The following is a 20,083-nucleotide window of genomic DNA, read 5'->3' on the forward strand; positions in this document are numbered from 1 at the left end:
GGGCCCATAACCCAGAGGTCCGTGGATCGAAACCACGCTCTGCTAGCTAAGACGGTTAACTTGTTTGCCGCGAATTTTTTATTTTTTATAAATGAAACTTATTAAACAGGGCATCCGTTAAGCAGAGTGGCGCAGTGAAAGCGTACTGGGCCCATAACCCAGAGGTACGTGGATCGAAACCACGCTCTGCTAGCTAAGACGGTTAACTTGTTTGCCGAGTATTTTTTTTTTTATAAATGAAACTTGTTAAACAGGGCATCCGTCAAGCAGAGTGGCGCAGTGGGAGCGTGCTGGGCCCATAACCCAAAGGTTCGTGGATCGAAACTTAGTCTGCTAGCTAAGACGGTTAACTTGCTTGCCGATGATTTTTTATTTTTTATAAATGAAACTTGTTAAACAAGGCATCCGTCAAGCCGAGTGGCGCAGTGGGAGCGTGCTGCACCCATAACCAAGAGGTCCGTGGATCAAAACCACGCTCTGCTAGCTAAGACGGTTAACTTGTTTGCCGAGGATTTTTTATTTTTAATAAATTAAACTTGTTAAACAGGGCATCCGTCAAGCAGAGTGGCGCAGTGGGAGCGTGCTGGGCCCATAACCCAGAGGTCTGTGGATCGAAACCACGCTCTGCTAGCTAAGACGGTTAACTTGTTTGCCGAGGATTTTTTTATTTTTTATAAATGAAACTTGTTAAACAGGGCATCCGTTAAGCAGAGTGGCGCAGTGGGAGCGTGCTGGGCCCATAACCCAGAGGTCCGTGAATCGAAACCACGCTCGGCTAGCTAAGACGGTTAACTTGTTTGCCGAGGATTTTTTAATTTTTTATAAATGAAACTTGTTAAACAGGGCATCCGTCAAGCAGAGTGGCGCAGTGGGACCGTGCTGGGCCCATAACCCAGAGGTCCGTGGATCGAAACCACGCTCTGCTATCTAAGACCGTTAACTTGTTTGCCGAGGATTTTTATTTTTTATAAATTAAACTTGTTAAACATGGCATCCGTCAAGCAGAGTGGCGCAGTGGGAGCGTGCTGGGCCCATAATCCAGATGTCTGTGGATCGAAACCACGCTCTGCTAGCTAAGACGGTTAACATGTTTGCCGAGGATTTTTTATTTTTTATAAATGAAACTTGTTAAACAGGGCATCCGTTAAGCAGAGTGGCGCAGTGGGAGCGTGCTGGGCCCATAACCCAGAGGTCCGTGAATCGAACCATGCTCTGCTAGCTAAGACGGTTAACTTGTTTGCCGAGGATTTTTTAATTTTTTATAAATGAAACTTGTTAAACAGGGCATCCGTCAAGCAGAGTGGCGCAGTGGGAGCGTGCTGGGCCCATAACCCAGAGGTCCGTGGATCGAAACCACGCTCTGCTAGCTAAGACGGTTAACTTGTTTGCCGCGAATTTTTTATTTTTTATAAATGAAACTTATTAAACAGGGCATCCGTTAAGCAGAGTGGCGCAGTGAAAGCGTACTGGGCCCATAACCCAGAGGTACGTGGATCGAAACCACGCTCTGCTAGCTAAGACGGTTAACTTGTTTGCCGAGTATTTTTTTTTTTTTATAAATGAAACTTGTTAAACAGGGCATCCGTCAAGCAGAGTGGCGCAGTGGGAGCGTGCTGGGCCCATAACCCAAAGGTTCGTGGATCGAAACTTAGTCTGCTAGCTAAGACGGTTAACTTGCTTGCCGATGATTTTTTATTTTTTATAAATGAAACTTGTTAAACATGGCATCCGTCAAGCAGAGTGCCGCAGTGGGAGCGTGCTGGGCCCATAACCCAGAGGTCCGTGGATCGAAACCACGCTCTGCTAGCTAAGACGGTTATCTTGTTTGCCGAGGATTTTTTATTTTTTGTAAATGAAACTTGTTAAACAAGGCATCCGTCAAGCCGAGTGGCGCAGTGGGAGCGTGCTGCACCCATAACCAAGAGGTCCGTGGATCAAAACCACGCTCTGCTAGCTAAGACGGTTAACTTGTTTGCCGAGGATTTTTTATTTTTTATAAATGAAACTTGTTAAACAGGGCATCCGTCAAGCAGAGTGGCGCAGTGGGAGCGTGCTGGGCCCATAACCCAGAGGTCCGTGCATCGAAACCACGCTCTGCTAGCTAAGACGGTTAACTTGTTTGCCGAGGATTTTTTATTTTTTATTAATGAAACTTGTTAAACATGGCATCCGTCAAGCAGAGTGGCGCAGTGGGAGCGTGCTGGGCCCATAACCCAGAGGTCCGTGGATCGAAACCACGCTCTGCTAGCTAAGACCGTTTACTTGTTTGCCGATGATTTTTTATTTTTTATAAATTAAACTTGTTAAACAGGGCATCCGTCAAGCAGAGTGGCGCAGTGGGAGCGTGCTGGGCCCATAACCCCGAGGTCTGTGGATCGAAACCACGCTCTGCTAGCTAAGACGGTTAACTTGTTTGCCGACGATTTTTTATTTTTTATAAATGAAACTTGTTAAACAGGGCATCCGTTAAGCAGAGTGGCGCAGTGGGAGCGTGCTGGGCCCATAACCCAGAGGTCCGTGAATCGAAACCACGCTCTGCTAGCTAAGACGGTTAACTTGTTTGCCGAGGATTTTTTAATTTTTTATAAATGAAACTTGTTAAACAGGGCATCCGTCAAGCAGAGTGGCGCAGTGGGACCGTGCTGGGCCCATAACCCAGAGGTCCGTGGATCGAAACCACGCTCTGCTTGCTAAGACCGTTAACTTGTTTGCCGAGGATTTTTTATTTTTTATAAATTAAACTTGTTAAACAGGGCATCCGTCAAGCAGAGTGGCGCAGTGGGAGCGTGCTGGGCCCATAACCCAGAGGTCCGTGGATCGAAAACACGCACCGCCAACTTTAATGGATGACTCGGACGCCGTGGATTTTTTATTTTCTGAAAACCGTTTTTTTTTTAAATATTAATTATTTAAGATTTAGGTTTTATTTGACGATGGTTTTTGTTTTTCTTATAAACCGTTTAAATAAGTTTTCTCGTCGTGTGGTTCGTCTCCGTAAAAAAAACGATATGTCAAACGCAAATACTTTTCGCAAATTACACCTTAATCCTTACTTTCAAAATACCTCTTGAGAACTTAGAATAAATTTAACAAATATAAATACCTAATGAGACTAACCACCACATTTCAAATCGCTATCTTTTACCGTTTACTTATTTGAAAAATTCTAGCATTTATGTAATCAACTTTCATTAGGTATAGGTTATAACATAATAAGAGATTAATATATGTTCATTATTCTCAACAAGGGAAGAGAATGTTACCTTGCAGCAACTTGGGGAACAACCATTTCTTTTAAACTTGGCACTTCCTTACTTTCTCCCGACTGCTACTAAAGACTGTCTCTCAGCCTTTCTCTCTCCTTTTATCCTTACCCCCATACTGGTGCCACCAATGGTGGCCTTTGGAGCTAGGTCTAGGGTCAATCCACTTACCATGATATCTACAAAGTAGCAACCCTTTGACTGTTTTACAGTTTTGAAACTTTATTGCATTGATTTAGTGAATATATGGTGAAGAGCAGATCTGAGAATATGTGTTTAATAGCATATCTTAGAATATGTGGTCAAGAGCAGATCTGAGTATATGTTGTGATTAGCAGATCTGAGTATATGTTGTGATTAGCAGATCTGAGAATATGTGGTGAAGAGCAGATCTGAGTATATGTTGTGATTAACAGATCTGAGTATATGTTGTGATTAGCAGATCTGAGAATATGTGGTGAAGAGCAGATATGAGACTATGTTGTCAAGAGTAGATCTGAGAATATGTGGTGAAGAGCAGATATGAGAATATGTGGTGAAGAGCAGATCGGAGAATATGTGGTAAACAGCAGATCTGAAAATATGTTGTCAATTGTAGATCTGAGAATATGTGGTGAAGATCAGATCTAAGAATATGTGGTGAAGAGTTTACTGTTTGGCAAAAAGCAAATTTAATACAAAACTCTTTTTTTATTCCCTTTCAATACAAAAACATACAGCTCTTCTATACATTTCAAATCACAAATTTTAACTTTTCAATTTTGTTTCATCATCATTTAATTATTTTTCAATAACTTTTGTTGTTTTCATCCGAATTATTTCTACGAGTCGCTGCTAACACAGTATTACATTTATGTGACTAAATATTTTTTTTTAGTTTTTGTTCGAATTTCGCTTAAACGATATACACAGTTTTTTATTTTATTTTCTCAAATAAAACTTTTTCAATTCGTATTTCATAAATAAAATTAAAAATTTGGCGCGCTTATCGTAAGAACTACACAACCCCCATTTTCGTTTGACTGAAATTGGATTTCTATTTTTCATTTAAATTTTATTTTAACCTAAAATGATAACGTTATTTTTTCCGTTTTACATAATAAATTACATAACGTTAAAATTAAAAGGTTAAATAATTAAGTTCTAAAGACACCTAATTTTATGTATCATTTTTTTTACACATTAAAAAACCGCCTAAAGCTTCCGAAGAAATTAAACTAACCTTTTAATTATTTTGGCGCTTTCTTTTAAGTTTGAGATCTTAAATTAAGGGAGTTCAAAATTAAAAATTCGGCCAAAACGAAGAAAATGTATATTTCAAAAAGCAGACAAATGTACTTTAAGTTAACAAAGGTATTGGCGTGCAATTTTAAACTAACTCTAGACTGTATTTAGTATTGAAATTTTCAATAATTAAGTTAAGTTAATTATATCCAGATTTTTAATAGTTTGGAATAGCTAATTATTAAAATTACCCTGGACTTTAAATTGAATAAATTTCAAAAAATAAAAATATAGATTTAACTATCGACTAATTATCAAAATGTTAAATTAAAAATTAAGTTTTAAACTAAGCCATTATTATATTTAACATTAACAGAGTATTAGTTTAGTAAAATTTTCAATTAAAGATAATTACGTAATTACGGGTAAGGTACGGTCTAAATTGAATTAAAATATTCGAATTCCAATTGTTCTCTTAAAGTACATTATTATACAAAATTATATTACAATAAGGTATAATTAAAACTAAACTAATTCGCGAAAAATCTACGATATTTTAAATTAGTTTAAAAGCATGATTTTGAACGGAAAGAAAGTAAATAGCTTATATTTAAATTAAAACATTAAGGCACTTCTCACCACTTCAAAAATTAACTAATTAACTAATATTAATTATCCCAACTAGCGCCATGTTTTCAGTGAAACAATAACTAAAAAAAAACAGCTCCAGTAAATGAGTTTACTACGTTTTGGCACATTATACCGATTTTCTTTCAACAGAAAAAAAACTGCACTAATTTTAATTAGTATTTTTTTCTTTAATAGATAAGGCGACTTTTATTAGATATATTTAATTAAGATTTAAGCTCCTTCAGAAACGACGGAAATTTTTTTGAAAAATAAACTAATTTAAAATACGTAGACTTGGATATCGTGGAGGGGGGATTCTGGGCAAATTGTTTTATTTCTGGAACACGATAGATGGCGCCTGTGTTTACACGTGGAGGGTTGAAGGGGGGGAAGCGCGCGCCATTCAAGCTTTCGTATAAAACAACATTACAAAGATATTTTTTTTATACAAGCGCGGTTTTTTTTCTTCTTTTAATTAATATTTTTTTTTACAAAATAATACGTGGAAATTAACGTAAATCAGGGAAGGGTCATATACGCACATGTTAATTCTACACCTCCCGATGAAAAATTGTCTTTAATTTGACCAGATATCGAAGTGTATTACGTTCGCTTCGGTATTAAATTATTTAACACAATTTTTTCTTCTTCTTCTCTTCACTATAATACACGGTTTTCGTTAGGCCTTGGTTTAGGCCTAACACGCTGGCTGTAGCGTCTTGGATTTTCTCGTCTTTTTTAAATTAGTTCCATCTAGCGTTAATTATTGGACGCAACATCATTTTTTTTTACTTATTCGAGCTTTTATTTTTTTAAGTATTTAAAAAAAACCACGAAAAATGTGTTTTTTTATGTCTTGGACCGTGAACACGCTGTGATTTCTTATTTCCAGAATCGCGCGCTGAAAACAAACTCCTCAAAACGGAGTAATTATTTTTCCGTTAGTTAGGTTAAGCTTAATAAGTTTTTTATTTAAAGTTAATTAAATATTCGAAATGTCTTGGGCGTTTTTTGTTTCTTAATTTTTTATCTTAATATATATTTAGTTAAAACGTTTATTTTTTGTTTTTTTCTTAATCTTTTATATTTCACCTCACCGTCGTCGACGATAGTCTCGTCGGCGACCAATAGATGGCGCCGCAAGTCACAATCAACGACACAAACGTGAAATGGAGCCGCGACCTTGACGCGATATCACAACCCGAGTTTTTCACCAATTCCTCGTTTTTGGCTCGCGTCTCGTTCGGTAACTTGTCGCGATCCTCTGCAAAATAAACCATAAGGAATTAAATTAGTCAATCATTTCAACTTAAGTATGTGAAGAGTAATCAAAAACGGTTAAATATTAAACCACCAAATCAAAACGCAAAGATAAATATAAAGAATTAGAAACGGTAATATATTAACGATAATTTTAAAGCAACACGTTTCAAAGGTAATTTAAAATTATCCTTATTCAGGGTTGCCACAAAATTTTTAGATTAAAATTCCCTGACCATTTTAAGAAATTTTCCCTGACTTTTTAGGGCCAAAAGTTTGTTTTCTTATTCACTTTTATCAGGAGTTAATAAATTTAAATGGACTTATATTTCAGTAAAAAGGTTATTGCAAACTAGAGTTAAAGTACCTTCAAAAAGTGGCAAATTAAAATTGAATTCCCTGACTTTTTACAAATTCTTGAAATTCCCTGACTTTTAGGCACATTTTAAAATTCCCTGACTTTTCCCTGACGTGTGGCAAACCTGTTATTTTAATAATGTGATCAACAGCGTTTAGTATATGTAAGATAGTTTGCTAAATATGGGAGTTCGAGGACTTTAAATAACAAATATCAGTGTAAGATAAATCCGATAGCATAAGATGAGATACTAGGTGGTTTCTTTTCGCCTATTCTCGGACTAAAAGTGTACTCTTTTTACCCTAAAACGTTTTATTGGCCGGTTCCGGGAATGAAAATTACCCTGGCCCATAAACTATTCGCTGGTTCCGGAGTATTATGGCTACTCTTTCTACAACAGTCCTTCTATATCTTACCCATGGAGAATATAAGTGGTTTCTTTTCGCCTGTTCTCGGACTAATAGTGTACTCTTTTTACCCTAAAACGTTTTATTGGCCTGTTCCGGGGATGAGAATTACTCCGGCCAATAAACTATTCGCTGGTTCCGGAGTACTTGGTCTACTCTTTTTACTCCTTGTGGAAAGAAGGTGTCAAGAGAATGAATCGGATTTTGTGGTCTGCTAGCCAGAATTTATCCGCTAAAATGGCCACAGGCAGCCATTTTGGAAAAACCTTTTTATTGCGACCCAAACTATTCGCCACCCCAGAATCGGAGTAAAATGACGTCATAGCCTTGCTCTTATTACTCTACTCCGAAATCCCGGAACAAGCGAAAAGAAACCACCTTATATTACAACGTAATAAGAATTAACGAATTAGCGAATGAAAAGACCGCGAACCTGTTTTCTTCGTGGGTTTTTTCCTGTCGCCATCTACTGGCAGATCGTAGGTTTTGTAAGGCGGTCTCGTGGGCGGGTAAGGTCGCAACCAGAAGGGTGGTAGCGAGGTGCTGCTGCTGCTGAAGATGTAAGGAGGCAGCGCCTTTCCGGGAGAACTGGTGGGGAAATACACAGCCGGACCGTACGTGCTGGACTGCAGCTGCACTCCTGGCTTAGTGATTCCGGAAATAATCGGGCTGTAGTCAATGGCGGGTCCCTGGCTGGCAGCCGGAGCCAAGGTCGGCAGTGTCACAGCCGTGGTGCTGCTGCTGGTGGTGGTAGTCACTAGGGAACGAGAAAAGAAAGTTAATTCACTATTCTAGAACGCGGATCCGGCGACGCGACTTACTTTTGGATGGGTCACAGCAGACCTTGAAGATGACCTTCATGTTGTGAGTCTCGCATCGTCCACCTATTCGCTGATGAAGTCCGCTTAGACCACCCGTCGACGTAGCTGAAAAAGTATATTAAATGGTTAGCGACGGCGGCGACGGCGGGCAACGGCGGTGACGGTCGGCTACGATACTCACAAATGAAGTAGTAGTCTTGACCTGGTCGGAACTCGAGGCCTCCGGGCTGGGGCGTGAATGAGCGAAACGTAATGGTGAAGTACATAACTTGGTGAGGCTTATCACAGACAGCAATTATGCGAGGATTCGGATTCGTGATCCGACACGAATCGTACTCTTCTTTCGATACCTGCGCGAGAAAGGATTAAGTTCAAATTAGTTCAACGATTTACAAACGCGCTTCCAACTTGTAAATCTAGGATAAATTGATTTTGGTTGTAATAAGATTTTTGTTTAATTAAAAGATTTTCAATAACTCCAATTTAATTTTCATATGACTAACTTCGACCACGTTCGACGCCGAAATTCATGCAAAGTTTTAATTTAATTTTAAAACCCACGAATTTTTCTTTAATCGATAATTTTTCTTAAATCGATAGTTTTTCTTTAATCGATAATTGTTTTCAAAATCGATACTTTTTTAAATAAATATTTTTTTCTGAAATTGATAGTTATTTTTTTAAAACAATATATTTGGTTAAATTAATAAATGTTTTGAAAACGATATATTTGGTTAAATTGATATATTTTGAAAACGATATATTTGGTTTAATTGATATATTTTCTTAAATCAATATTTTTCAGTAATTAATTATTTTTTCTGAAATCGAAATTTTTTTGGTAGTTAATTTTATTTCCAATCGATATTTTTTGGTAATTCATTTTATTTCCAATCGATATTTTTTTCTGATATATTGTTTTTCTGAAATCGATTTTTTTCTGATATATTGTTTATCTAATATCGTTTTTATTATAATATATGGTTTTTCTGAAACCGATTTTTTTCTGATATGTTTTTCTGAAATCGATTTTATTCTAATATATGGTTTTTCTGAAATCGATTTTATTCTAATATATGGTTTTTCTGAAATCGATTTTTTTCTGATATATTGTTTTTCTGAAATAAGATCTGAAATCGAAATATTTTGGGTATTTTGGTTCTGTAATCGATAATTTAACTTTAATCAATTTTTGTTTTATGAAATCTAATTTTATTCTGAAATGGAGTTTTTTTTTGTAATCGATACTTTTCTGTTTTTGTAGCAGTCTAGGCTGGGTTTCACTCAAACTCACATTGTAAATTATGTATCTTTCCATGTCTTCCTCCTTGGTTCCGGGCGTGTACACTGGACAGATGATGTTGACTTGGTCATACTCGAACGGATTGTTCCCTTTGTTGACGTCTATTATGTGATCCGTGTTGTCTATCCGGAATCTGCAACATTCAATTTTTACAAATTAATCAAACCAACGTTTTAACGAAAGTGGACGTTATTTAGCCAGTTTTGCACTTTTTGTGGATGTATAACTTAGCTTCAAAATTTACTTATTTGGAAACGGGCTAATGTGATATGATTTCTACCTTAAAATTATCAAAAAAAATTACAAACATCTTCGAAAGTCTATATATTAATTATAAGATTTCTTATAAAATACTATAAACGTCTATAAGATTTCAAACCAATCTTTAAACTTCTATAAGAGTTCAAAGAAAGTCTATAAATGTCTATAAGATTTTAAACCAATCTTTAAACTTCTAGAAGAGTTCAAAGAAAGTATTTTAATTTCGATAAGATTTCAAAAAAATTATAAACCTCTATAAGATTTCTTAGAAATTCTATTGAATTCTTAGAAAGCACATAGACTTCTATAAGCTATTTATTAATAAGTACATATATTTCTAAACGACTTTCTAGAAAGTACTTAGTACACAATAAGATTTTAAAGAAAGTAGATGGACTTCTAGAAAGTTCTAAGAAAATACAAACTTCTGTGAGATTTTTAAGAAAAAACAGACTATCATATTTTATGGAAAATACAGACTTTATCATATTTTATGGAAAATAAAGACTTCTGTTAGATTTTTAAGAAAATACAGACTTTATCATATTTTATGGAAAATACAGACTTCTATCAGATTTTATGGAAAATACAGACTTCTGTAAGATTTTATAGAAAATACAGACTTCTGTAAGATTTTATGGAAAATACAGACTTCTGTAAGATTTTATAGAAAATACAGACTTCTGTAAAAAAAATTAGAAATTACAGACTACTGTAAGATTTTATAGAAATTACAGACTTCTGTAAGATTTTATGGAAAGTATGGAGACATTAGCGGTAAAGGAAATATTTCTGAATAATTCTTTTCGAAATTGTCGCAGTTGGAAATTAATAATGAAATTAAAGAGTAGCGTGCGTTAATACGGTTCAGAGCCGCGTTCATAAAGTGAACCGAGTCCGGCTCTACGATTCCGATAACATAAAAGTCATCGTGTAGGAGTGAATCACTGAAGTACATATTTTTTATATTTTCAGACGAAATGAGTTTGCCCAACGATAGATGGAGCGCTTACAGGCGAACCTCTTCCCTGAAATATGGAAGGGGGTGGAAACACTCATTTTCGATTCCCCGATACTCCAGATATCTTTGTGAAACTCTGGGAGCAAACGCAAGCCGGCAAACATTTTCGTCTTTGTGGACTTTATAGATTTAACGCGCTCCCTCTACCGGAAGAAAATCAGAACTCAAATCTAGAGCCGTCAAAAAAATAACATTTTTCCAATAGAAGGGACGAGGGAATCTCTATTTTTAACAAGAGCGTCACGATAGGGCCAAATTATAGATATACTTCTACTTTAATTATATTTAAACTTTGAATGGAAAAAAGTGAATTTATAATTCAAATTAAATACCGTAAAGGGGCACAAATTAAAAATAAATAGTTCGAAAAGTATTCTGTCGTGATATTTTGAATTAACGAAATTAAGAATTTTCAATTGTCTACTATAAATATTGCATTACGATTCTAAATTTACCTGTATGTTTTATAGGTTCAGTATTTAATAAAAAATATTTTAAATTACTTCGCCTTTAAAAAAAAAGTGTAAGTTCACTAAAGCGTTGATGATTTTTAAATTCATTATCCTTTTATAAATTAGGATTAAATCTTGGTCTGAAATCTAAAAGCCTTATGCTATTTCAAATTGAAGTCTTTATTAAGTTTAAAGGGAATATAACATCAGGTTTTTTGGTGTGGAACACCAACCCTTCGACCATTTCCCGCTCCCTCCTATGGCTTCAGTTATTTTTGGCGCTGGTTAGTGATTTCCCGCCTAAATTGTTAACATCAAAAACATAAAAAAAACTTTAAAGGGAATATAACCTCAAATCTTTTTTAAAGTTTCTATAACTTGAGGAGTGTTTTGTAGTTATTTATATTTCGAATGGTTTCGGTTTTATTTAATGGCTATGGAAAATAAAAATAAGAAATATATTTCTGTAGATAAAAATAAGAAGTATATATTACCAAGAATTGATCTATTTATATATAGAGAAACTCGAATAATATGTATATTATCTATAATATCTGAGAGTCGAAAAACGTTACGCTAACTTGTGGTCCAGTAATTCATGAAGCTAAAAGGAAATCAAATAACGAACTATAAGAGTGACGCTTCAGTCTGACGCCCCCGCGGTTATTCATTTATAGTTTCCACCGTATGTGGCAAATTTCTAATAAATATCTGTAGAGGTCAGCATAAACCTCTTCCCTTTAGCGCAAATGCCTGTCCCCCACATACCATATATACAAAGTTACTAGTTTGCCAACTTTCGCGTTTATAGCCAAAACGACTCTTTAGACTTTAGCCTGCCAGCGTCCCCGCCTTCGAGCGCGCTTTATTCAAAGAGTGGGTAACCGCTGAATCAGGTAACTTGATTCTATAGCAGACTTTTCTTCGAACTTTTGGGACACTTGAAAAGTCGCCAAAGCTCTTCCCTTCGCGAGACACGTTTTAAATATTCTGCCATCCTTGCTAGAACTAGGCTTCTTCGAGATCTAAAGCACCCTACCCGAACTTCAAAAGTTGTTATATTCATAAATTTCGTACCTGCAAAAGTTTTACAGAATTTGGAAAGGCGTTATTTATTAATATTTTTCTGTTTCGACTGTTTAAAGTTCATAAATTGAATGTTTCTAATAGTTCATAAATTGAATGTTTCTAATAAGTTCATAAATTGAATGTTTCTAATAAGTTCATAAATTGAATGTTTCTAATAAGTTCATAAATTGAATGTTTCTAATAAGTTCATAAATTGAATGTTTCTGTTCATAAATTGAATGTTTCCAAAAGTTCATAAATTGAATGTTTCTAATATAGCTCATAAATTGAATGATTCTTAAAGTTCATAAATTGAATGTTTCTAATAGTTCATAAATTGAATGTTTCTAATAGCTTATAAATTGAATATTTCTAATAGTTCATAAATTGAATGTTTCTAATTTTAAAGAGACTAATTAATTTATATTTTCATAAATTGAATAACAACTATTCTATTTTTAAAAGTATTAATAATTAATTTAATTTAATTAAGCCTTATTTTGATTTTCAATTATCTGGCGCAAAACGTTTCAAAGGTAGAAAAATTAGAATATCGGAACATATTTTTTACTTGTTTTATAAGCAAACTATAATATCCAAAGAATAGTTCTTAATGGATAATTTTTCTAAAGTTATTTGTCTAAGGCTTCCGATACCTTTTAAGGTGTATAAAAAAATTCTATAGAAATGATGTCGAAATTTCTAATGGCTAGAAAGAAATTCACCTATAGATTTAAAAGAAATTTGTGTAATTTTCTATACTAATTCAACTACGGTAATAATTTTTTTATAGAAGTTTGATAACTTTTCTATAGAATTCTAATAACTGTTGTAATGAATTTCGGAGAATTTCTTATTATTTTTCTATAGAATTCAAATCACTGTGGTATTGAATTTCTGATCATTTTCCATAGAATTCTAATCATTAATTGTTGTACAGAATTTCTGATAATTTTCCATAGAATTCTAATCATTGTTGTACAGAACTTCTGATAATTTTCTAAAGAATTGTAATCACTGTGGTATTGAATTTCTGACAATTTTCTTAAGCATTCTAATCACTTGTCTACAGAATTCTGATCATTTGTCTACAGAATTCTGATAACGTAACTTCTATAGAATGGATAAATCTATTTCTATAGAAAATCTTTGTAATAATATAAAGAAATGTGACTAATTTAATGGAGAAATAACGCTCAAAAAATAAATAATCAATTGACTATATTTACCCGAATTGAAACACCGCAAGCGGGTACAAAAATTTAAGTTAAATTCGAAATACCACATATACATAAATTGATATCTTTTGCTAAATTGTGGTCCATTCTACGCTTGCTACAATATAAAGCCAGCAAATTATACATTTCTAAGGCTGCTCCCGAGTATAGCGGGTGAATTATCCCAAAAACGAAGCGCTGGAGTCTGGAGAATCATGATATGTCAGTTGCATCACGAGATACAATATCAGTAGCTAGAAATATAGAAGCGACTGGGACGGGGGAGGAACGCCATTGAAAACGGAGAAGAGTGGGCTGGGCCTCCATTATTCCCGAAACCATGCTTTATCCAACGGAGGTTTCCCCCTTTGAAGAATGTCAGCCTATCAGAAACACCTGGAGACTCTTCCACGACGTTCCAAGTTGCTTTAATTAAGTGGCGTCGACCACTTCGATTCGACGTTTCCGAGGTATTAAGCGACGTAAAACCACGTCGTCTGAAAGCCTAACCCACGTAACCTCATTGAACGGGGCATTTAAAAAAAAGTTCATTTAATCATGGAGGAGTTCGGAGGTTTATTGGAAATAAAGTCGAAATTGAAAGGAAATATTTGAGAATTATGGGGAAAATATTCGAGATTTTTAACAGGGTTCATACAATATTTCAAAAACCATTTTCCCTGATATTTCCAGGTTTTCCAGAATAGTTTTGAATATTTTCCAGGTGTACTTTTAAAAAACAATAGGGATCTATAAAATGTTAAAAGCATTACCGTTACACTTTTTAATATAATATAGTCAAGATTGAACCTATGAATTCAATACTAAGTAATAATTTCAGTAATACTAAAACAAATTGCACATAATTAGGAGTTCTCATAATTATTTTCCCTGATTTCCCTGATTTTTCAGGAAAGTTTTCATTTTCCCTGATATTTCCTTGACTTTTTTGATTTCAATAAATTTCACTGATATTTCCAGGTTTTCACTGATTTCCATGTTTGTATGAACCCTGTTTAAATAAATAATTGTGAATAATGGGAAGTATATTCGATATTTTAGAGAAATATTTGAGAATTATTTGGAAATATATACGAGATTTAAGGGATATATTTGAGAAATATAGTAGAAATATTTGAGAAATATAGTAGAAATATTTGAGAAACATAGTAGAAATATATGAGAAATATAGTAGAAATATTTGAGAAATATAGTAGAAATATTTGAGAAATATAGTATAAATATTTGAGAAATATAGGGGAAATTTTTTAAAAATACGTGGGAAATATTTGAGAAATATAAGGGAAATATTTTATAAATATAGGAGAAATATAAGATAAATATTTGAGAAATAAAGGATAAATAATTGAGAAATATAAGGGAAATATTTTATAAATATTTGAGAATTATAGGATAAATATAGGATAAATATTTGAGAAATATAAGGGAAATATTTGAGAAATATTTGAGAATTATAGGATAAATATAGGATAAATATTTGAGAAATATAGGATATTATTAAGAAATATCGGAAATTATTCGGGATTTAATTGAAACATTTGAGAAATATCGGATATTATTAAGAAATATCGGAAATTATTGAAAAATATGCATAATATTTTGGTAAAAAAATATAGAAGATATTCGACAAGAATGGAAAACCATCGAGAAATGTCGATAATATTGGAAAAAGGTAAAAAAATAATTGAAAAATGTCGAAAATGTTTGAAATATTTACTGCGGTATTCTACACTGGTTTACGGATTCATCGTAAATTCGAAATAACATTTTAAAGAAAAATCACGATATGAAAGTTACGTGGTTTTGACTTTCAGATGACGAATATTTTTTTTACTGTTTAGTCAAAGCCTCCGCGTCTTGCGCCGAGTTTTAAGTCCAGTGGTCTAAACCACTTCGCGTAAAAATCTCGCCGGGAAAACTGAGGTCGGAAGGTTATTGGATTATCCCGAAAGGAGCTTTCGAGGGTTCTAGTGACGCCAAACGCCAAGAGATGGCGCTAGTGGCGTCGTTCCTCGGATAAACTCTACAGATGAACTTCGTATAGTTTATCGCGGTCTGTAGGCTTGTTGTTCAGTCGCTAGTTTCGAGTGAACTTTGTATTGTAACCTCATTTTTGAGTTAATAATGGTGCGAACGCCAAAGACTCTATTCTAAGTATATACATGACAATACTTGTTAAGCGAAAAACTTAGCTAAAAGCGTCAGATTTCTGAAATTAGATTATGTGGGCCTGATTTCTAAAATTAGCTAAATTAAGAAAGGTTTTTAAAATTAACTGAAAGGAGAAAAATTTAAACAAACTATTAAAATTCGTTCAAAAGGATCACATTTTTATAATTAGTTAAAAAGGATCACATTTTTAAAATTAGTTAAAAAGGATCACATTTTTATAATTAGTTAAAAAGGATCACATTTTAAAAATTCGTTAAAAAGGATCACATTTTTAAAATAAATTAAAAAGTTAGATTTTTATAATTTGCTAAAATAAGTTAAATTTTTATAATTTGCTAAAATAAGTTAAGATATTTCCTAAATTTGTTAAAAAGGATATTTTAAAAATGCATGTTTTTTTTAAATTTGCTAAAATGAACTAGATTTATGAAATTAGACGAAAAAGATAAACTGCTTAAATTATCTGAAATGGCACAAAGTAGCAGAAAATTTCTTAAAATTAACTAAGTACGAGTAGATATTCCAAATTAGTTAAATACGAGCTGATATTCACGATTACTTAAATACGATATGATATTCCAAATTAGATAAGTATTTGATATTCAAAATTACTCAACTACGTTCTGATATTAAAAATAATTTCAGTGCGATCTGATATTCCAAACGAGAATAAGTACGACCTGATATTCCAATTTAGATAAGTACGATCTGATATTCAAAGCAAAGAGTATAAAAACTACGTAACCTAGAGATATAATGACGGTCGAAAGCAGTAAAGGAAGTTGTAGCAACCGGGGGGGAAGGCACTCAGTGAATTTGAACTTCAAATTTCGGTACCGCAGCGCCACTACGGCAGTTTTAAGTGGCAATCATTTTGATTTAGTTCAACATTCTTGAAAATTCCTTAAGGACTTGGCTACCTTTAGGACTTGGCAACGTTAGAGAACAAACGCCTTATTCTTCACTTTTTGAAAATAAACACCGAAACAACGAATCCACAAATTCTAACTAAAAAATCACGAAACAGTAACCAATTACTGTCACTTTTTTGAATTGACAGATATTAGACAATTAAATATCCAAAATGCCAAATTTAGCACCTCCGCAACACCGTAACTGCCATTTTTCTCCGGTATTATTATTTATTGTACTAAAAACTGCCGTAGTGGCGCTGCGGTACCGAAATTTGAAGTGCAAATTCACTGAGTGCCTTCCCCCCCGGTTGCTACAACTTCCTTTACTGCTTTCGACCGTCATTATATCTCTAGGTTACGTAGTTTTTATACTCTTTGTTCAAAGTAAGCTAAGAAAGCTCTGATTTTACATTATATGGTTGAGTGGTCCATTGAAAAAACACACATTTTCGGACAAGATAAATATACATTTTAGAAGTGGTTTCAATTTTCCGAAATTCTAAAGTAACAAAACGGTATAAAATTTCTCCTCTCCGAGAAGAGAAAGTGAACTAGCTGGTCTGATCGTCAAATCCCACTAATGTAAAAATTGACTATCAATCGCGCGTCATCTACCACCGCCTCGTATTTTGAAAATACTCGGATTACGCAGACTGCAAAGGCCTATTCTCCACCCCCCCCCCCCCAAACGGTATTGCACGCGCTGCGAGGGAAAACGTAAAAAGATGAGAGGAAAAATAGTTCCTGTAGGGGGCGCCCTGTTCGTAATCAAAGCGGCGGATCAATTTAAAAGGCTTCTTTAACGTAAGCGCCGACATTAGCCTACGCGCCATGCCTCTTTTTTAAGCTCCGAATTCCATTTAGAATCGTTGGTCGGTTGTGAACGCCATCTGTTTTTTTCTCTGGTAATGATATTTCGAACAAATCAAAATACTTTTCCCTACTATATTCAATGTAAATCCAATTTTTATTGCCTTTTTCGAAGCAATATTTCTATAAATTTAATAATTGTATTTTTTGGTAAAGTGACGTATTAACTACAAAATAAACTAAGTAATATAATTTACTAATCGAGATTTCTAAAACGGTTTTTTCCATTTAATTTAGATATGAAAATGAAAACCACTTTGATAAATTTCAACCTTAAATTTAAAAAAATCAAAAAATGACATTGTAAATAGCATTTTTTTATTTTATAAAAATAAATGTTCAAATTTAACCAAGTTTAATTTTCATACTTCTTAGACATTTTAAATTATATTTTTAATAGGGACCAATGTTCAACAATATAAAATTTTTATTCGAACCACATTAACTCAAAAGCTGACTTAGTTTTTTAATACAATAGACTAAAGAGTTGCGAATTAAGTAAATATTAAGTTTCGATACGACTCAGCTTTGACAATTTCGTAAGTACCAAAATATGCTGATTTATTAAAAATAGGGTACGTTAGGGACCAAAATCCCAAGAAAAACAGAAACTTTTAGGTAGTAGAAAATCCGAAAATAGAGTGAACAAAATAATGTGGAATGTACATTATAAATTTGAAATGATTAAAGGAGCTAAATGTCGAATACACCGCAGATCCAAATGTCCATAGCGAGACGCCCCAATAAAAGGGGAGCAAAGGGGCTAGTGCCCCTGGTAAGGCGCCCCCTATAATCATTTTAATGGGCTTTTGATGCACAGCGAGAGAGGGCGCTAGTGAGAGATCCGAAAACATCTGCTGGCTTCCCAACGTCCTCGCTAAGCCTCGGCTCATTTGGCGCTAAGTCTCGGACAGCGAGTTAAACACGTCCAATAATATCCCCGCTAGCGAATCGAGGCCAGCGCCATCTACCGGATGACGGCGAAAATATAAAATATTTTAGGCCTTGGACGCAAAATTTATTTTACCTCCTTTGTTATTCTTAGAAAATTAGGATTAGGAAAAGTTATCTTCAAACTTTTAAAATCGTTTCCGACGAAATTTTAACAGCAGAGTTTTGTTTTTGGAAAGAGTTCGAAGGGGATGGGAAAAGCTAAAATTGAGTTTATTTTAGGAGCGAATTCCGCTACGGTGGTAAATTAAAAATAGAACTTTATAGCGACGAAGTAACTAGAATAGGAATTTCAATCAGGAAAACAGGTCACTTTAACATTTCGAGAAAATTAATATTTCAGTTAAACGAATATGATATTTTGATATTTTTCAATTTGAGAATGAGTGATTTAAATTAAATTTAGAAGGAAATATTAATTGGAAAGTTTCAAACATATATTATTTTAAATTTTAGATAGTATATTTCGACAACATAAATTAAATAAGAACTAGGTTTTGTAAAAAGGTTCCGTGAAAAATTAAATATTAAATACAATATGATATTATTAAAAGTGCCAAAATAAGAGTTAATTTAGTAAGATTTAAATATTTTTAGATCTTAAATGCACAAGTAATTTTTAAATTTACTATTTTTCTTCATGATAATTGCAACGAATTCCAATGGGTATTTTATCGGAATGTTGCGCGCGAAACTAAGATCCAATATTTATTTCCCCTCAAAGATGGACAGGTGTGAAAACGTCGCTGGAAAAAGCGCGAAATTTATTCATGAAAACCCCGCCCACTTGGCATTTCGAGACGTCACTCGGGGGCGTGTCCAGCCGCGAAATTTGGGTGGTGGCGCGATTCTAAAGACTCTTTAAAGGCCCTATAATACACGTCGAAAAAGCGAAAATATATAATTCTTTCGGCACAGTTAGGCGTTTCCCCATTAGACCGTGTCTTTTTTTTTAATATTATTTTTATTTCGAAGCGAAATATTCGGCGCCGCGAGATGGCGTGGGCGTCGTAGTCTCCCGCAACAAAAATATAAAGGTGATAATGAGAGGAATAACCACTTTGGTGGAAATCGCTATTTCGCGCCCGCTAGCGGCGAGCCTACGCATTACCGTCTCGGATAAATTGCGACCAGAAAATCGGCGATTGTGGGATGAGCTGGAATTAAAAGCCGCGGTTTGGTCGATGTACGAGTTGACACTGAAATACACGAAAAAGCGAGTTTAATTTTAAATGCAAAAAGATTTAAATTTTTTGTAATTATACAAAGATTTGTAAAATGATCAATTTCAGATATTAATTTAAATTTATTTATCGATAAGCTTGACTAATTGTGAAGCTTATCGATGAATGCACTATTCGTTAAGGTCGTTAGTCAGACTTCGTTGATCGGAATTTCGCTAATCCGACTTATTCGTTAATCAAACTATTCGTTAATCGGTCCATTCATTAATCAAACTATTCGTTGATCGGTCTATTCGTTAATCGGTCTATTCGTTAATCGGTCTATTCGTTAATCCGACTATTCGTTAATCCGACTATTCGTTAATCCGACTATTCAGTAATCAAACTATTCGTTAATCGGTCTATTCGTTAATCCAACTATTCGTTAATCCGACTATTCGTTAATCCGACTATTCGTTAATCGGTCTATTCGTTAATCGGTCTATTCGTTAATCGGTCTATTCGTTAATCGGTCTATTCGTTAATCAAACTATTCGTTAATCAAACTATTCGTTAATCAAACTATTCGTTAATCGAACTATTCGTTAATCGATCTATTCGTTAATCGGTCTATTCGTTAATCGGTCTATTCGTTAATCGGTCTATTCGTTAATCGGTCTATTCGTTAATCGGTCTATTCGTTAATC

General features: G+C 34.1%; 1 protein-coding gene across 1 annotated transcript in view; it reads right to left on the bottom strand.

Moving 5' to 3' along the window:
* Nucleotides 1-4,938: 4,938 nt before the first annotated feature.
* Ephrin (ephrin) overlaps nt 4,939-20,083 on the bottom strand; it is a 233,494-nt gene continuing 218,349 nt past the window's right edge. Inside the window, exons 2-6 of the mRNA XM_090164968.1 lie at nt 9,258-9,399; nt 8,145-8,313; nt 7,964-8,068; nt 7,576-7,899; nt 4,939-6,381 (exon numbers count right to left, since the gene is read on the bottom strand). Coding sequence (XP_090021094.1) covers nt 6,206-6,381; nt 7,576-7,899; nt 7,964-8,068; nt 8,145-8,313; nt 9,258-9,399 — 916 coding nt within the window. The 3' untranslated portion in view covers nt 4,939-6,205. The remainder of the gene's footprint in view (nt 6,382-7,575; nt 7,900-7,963; nt 8,069-8,144; nt 8,314-9,257; nt 9,400-20,083) is intronic.

The sequence above is a fragment of the Leiobunum rupestre genome, chromosome 2, assembly GCF_980474605.1.
Source record: "Leiobunum rupestre chromosome 2, qqLeiRupe1.1.hap1, whole genome shotgun sequence".
NCBI lineage: Eukaryota > Metazoa > Arthropoda > Arachnida > Opiliones > Sclerosomatidae > Leiobunum > Leiobunum rupestre.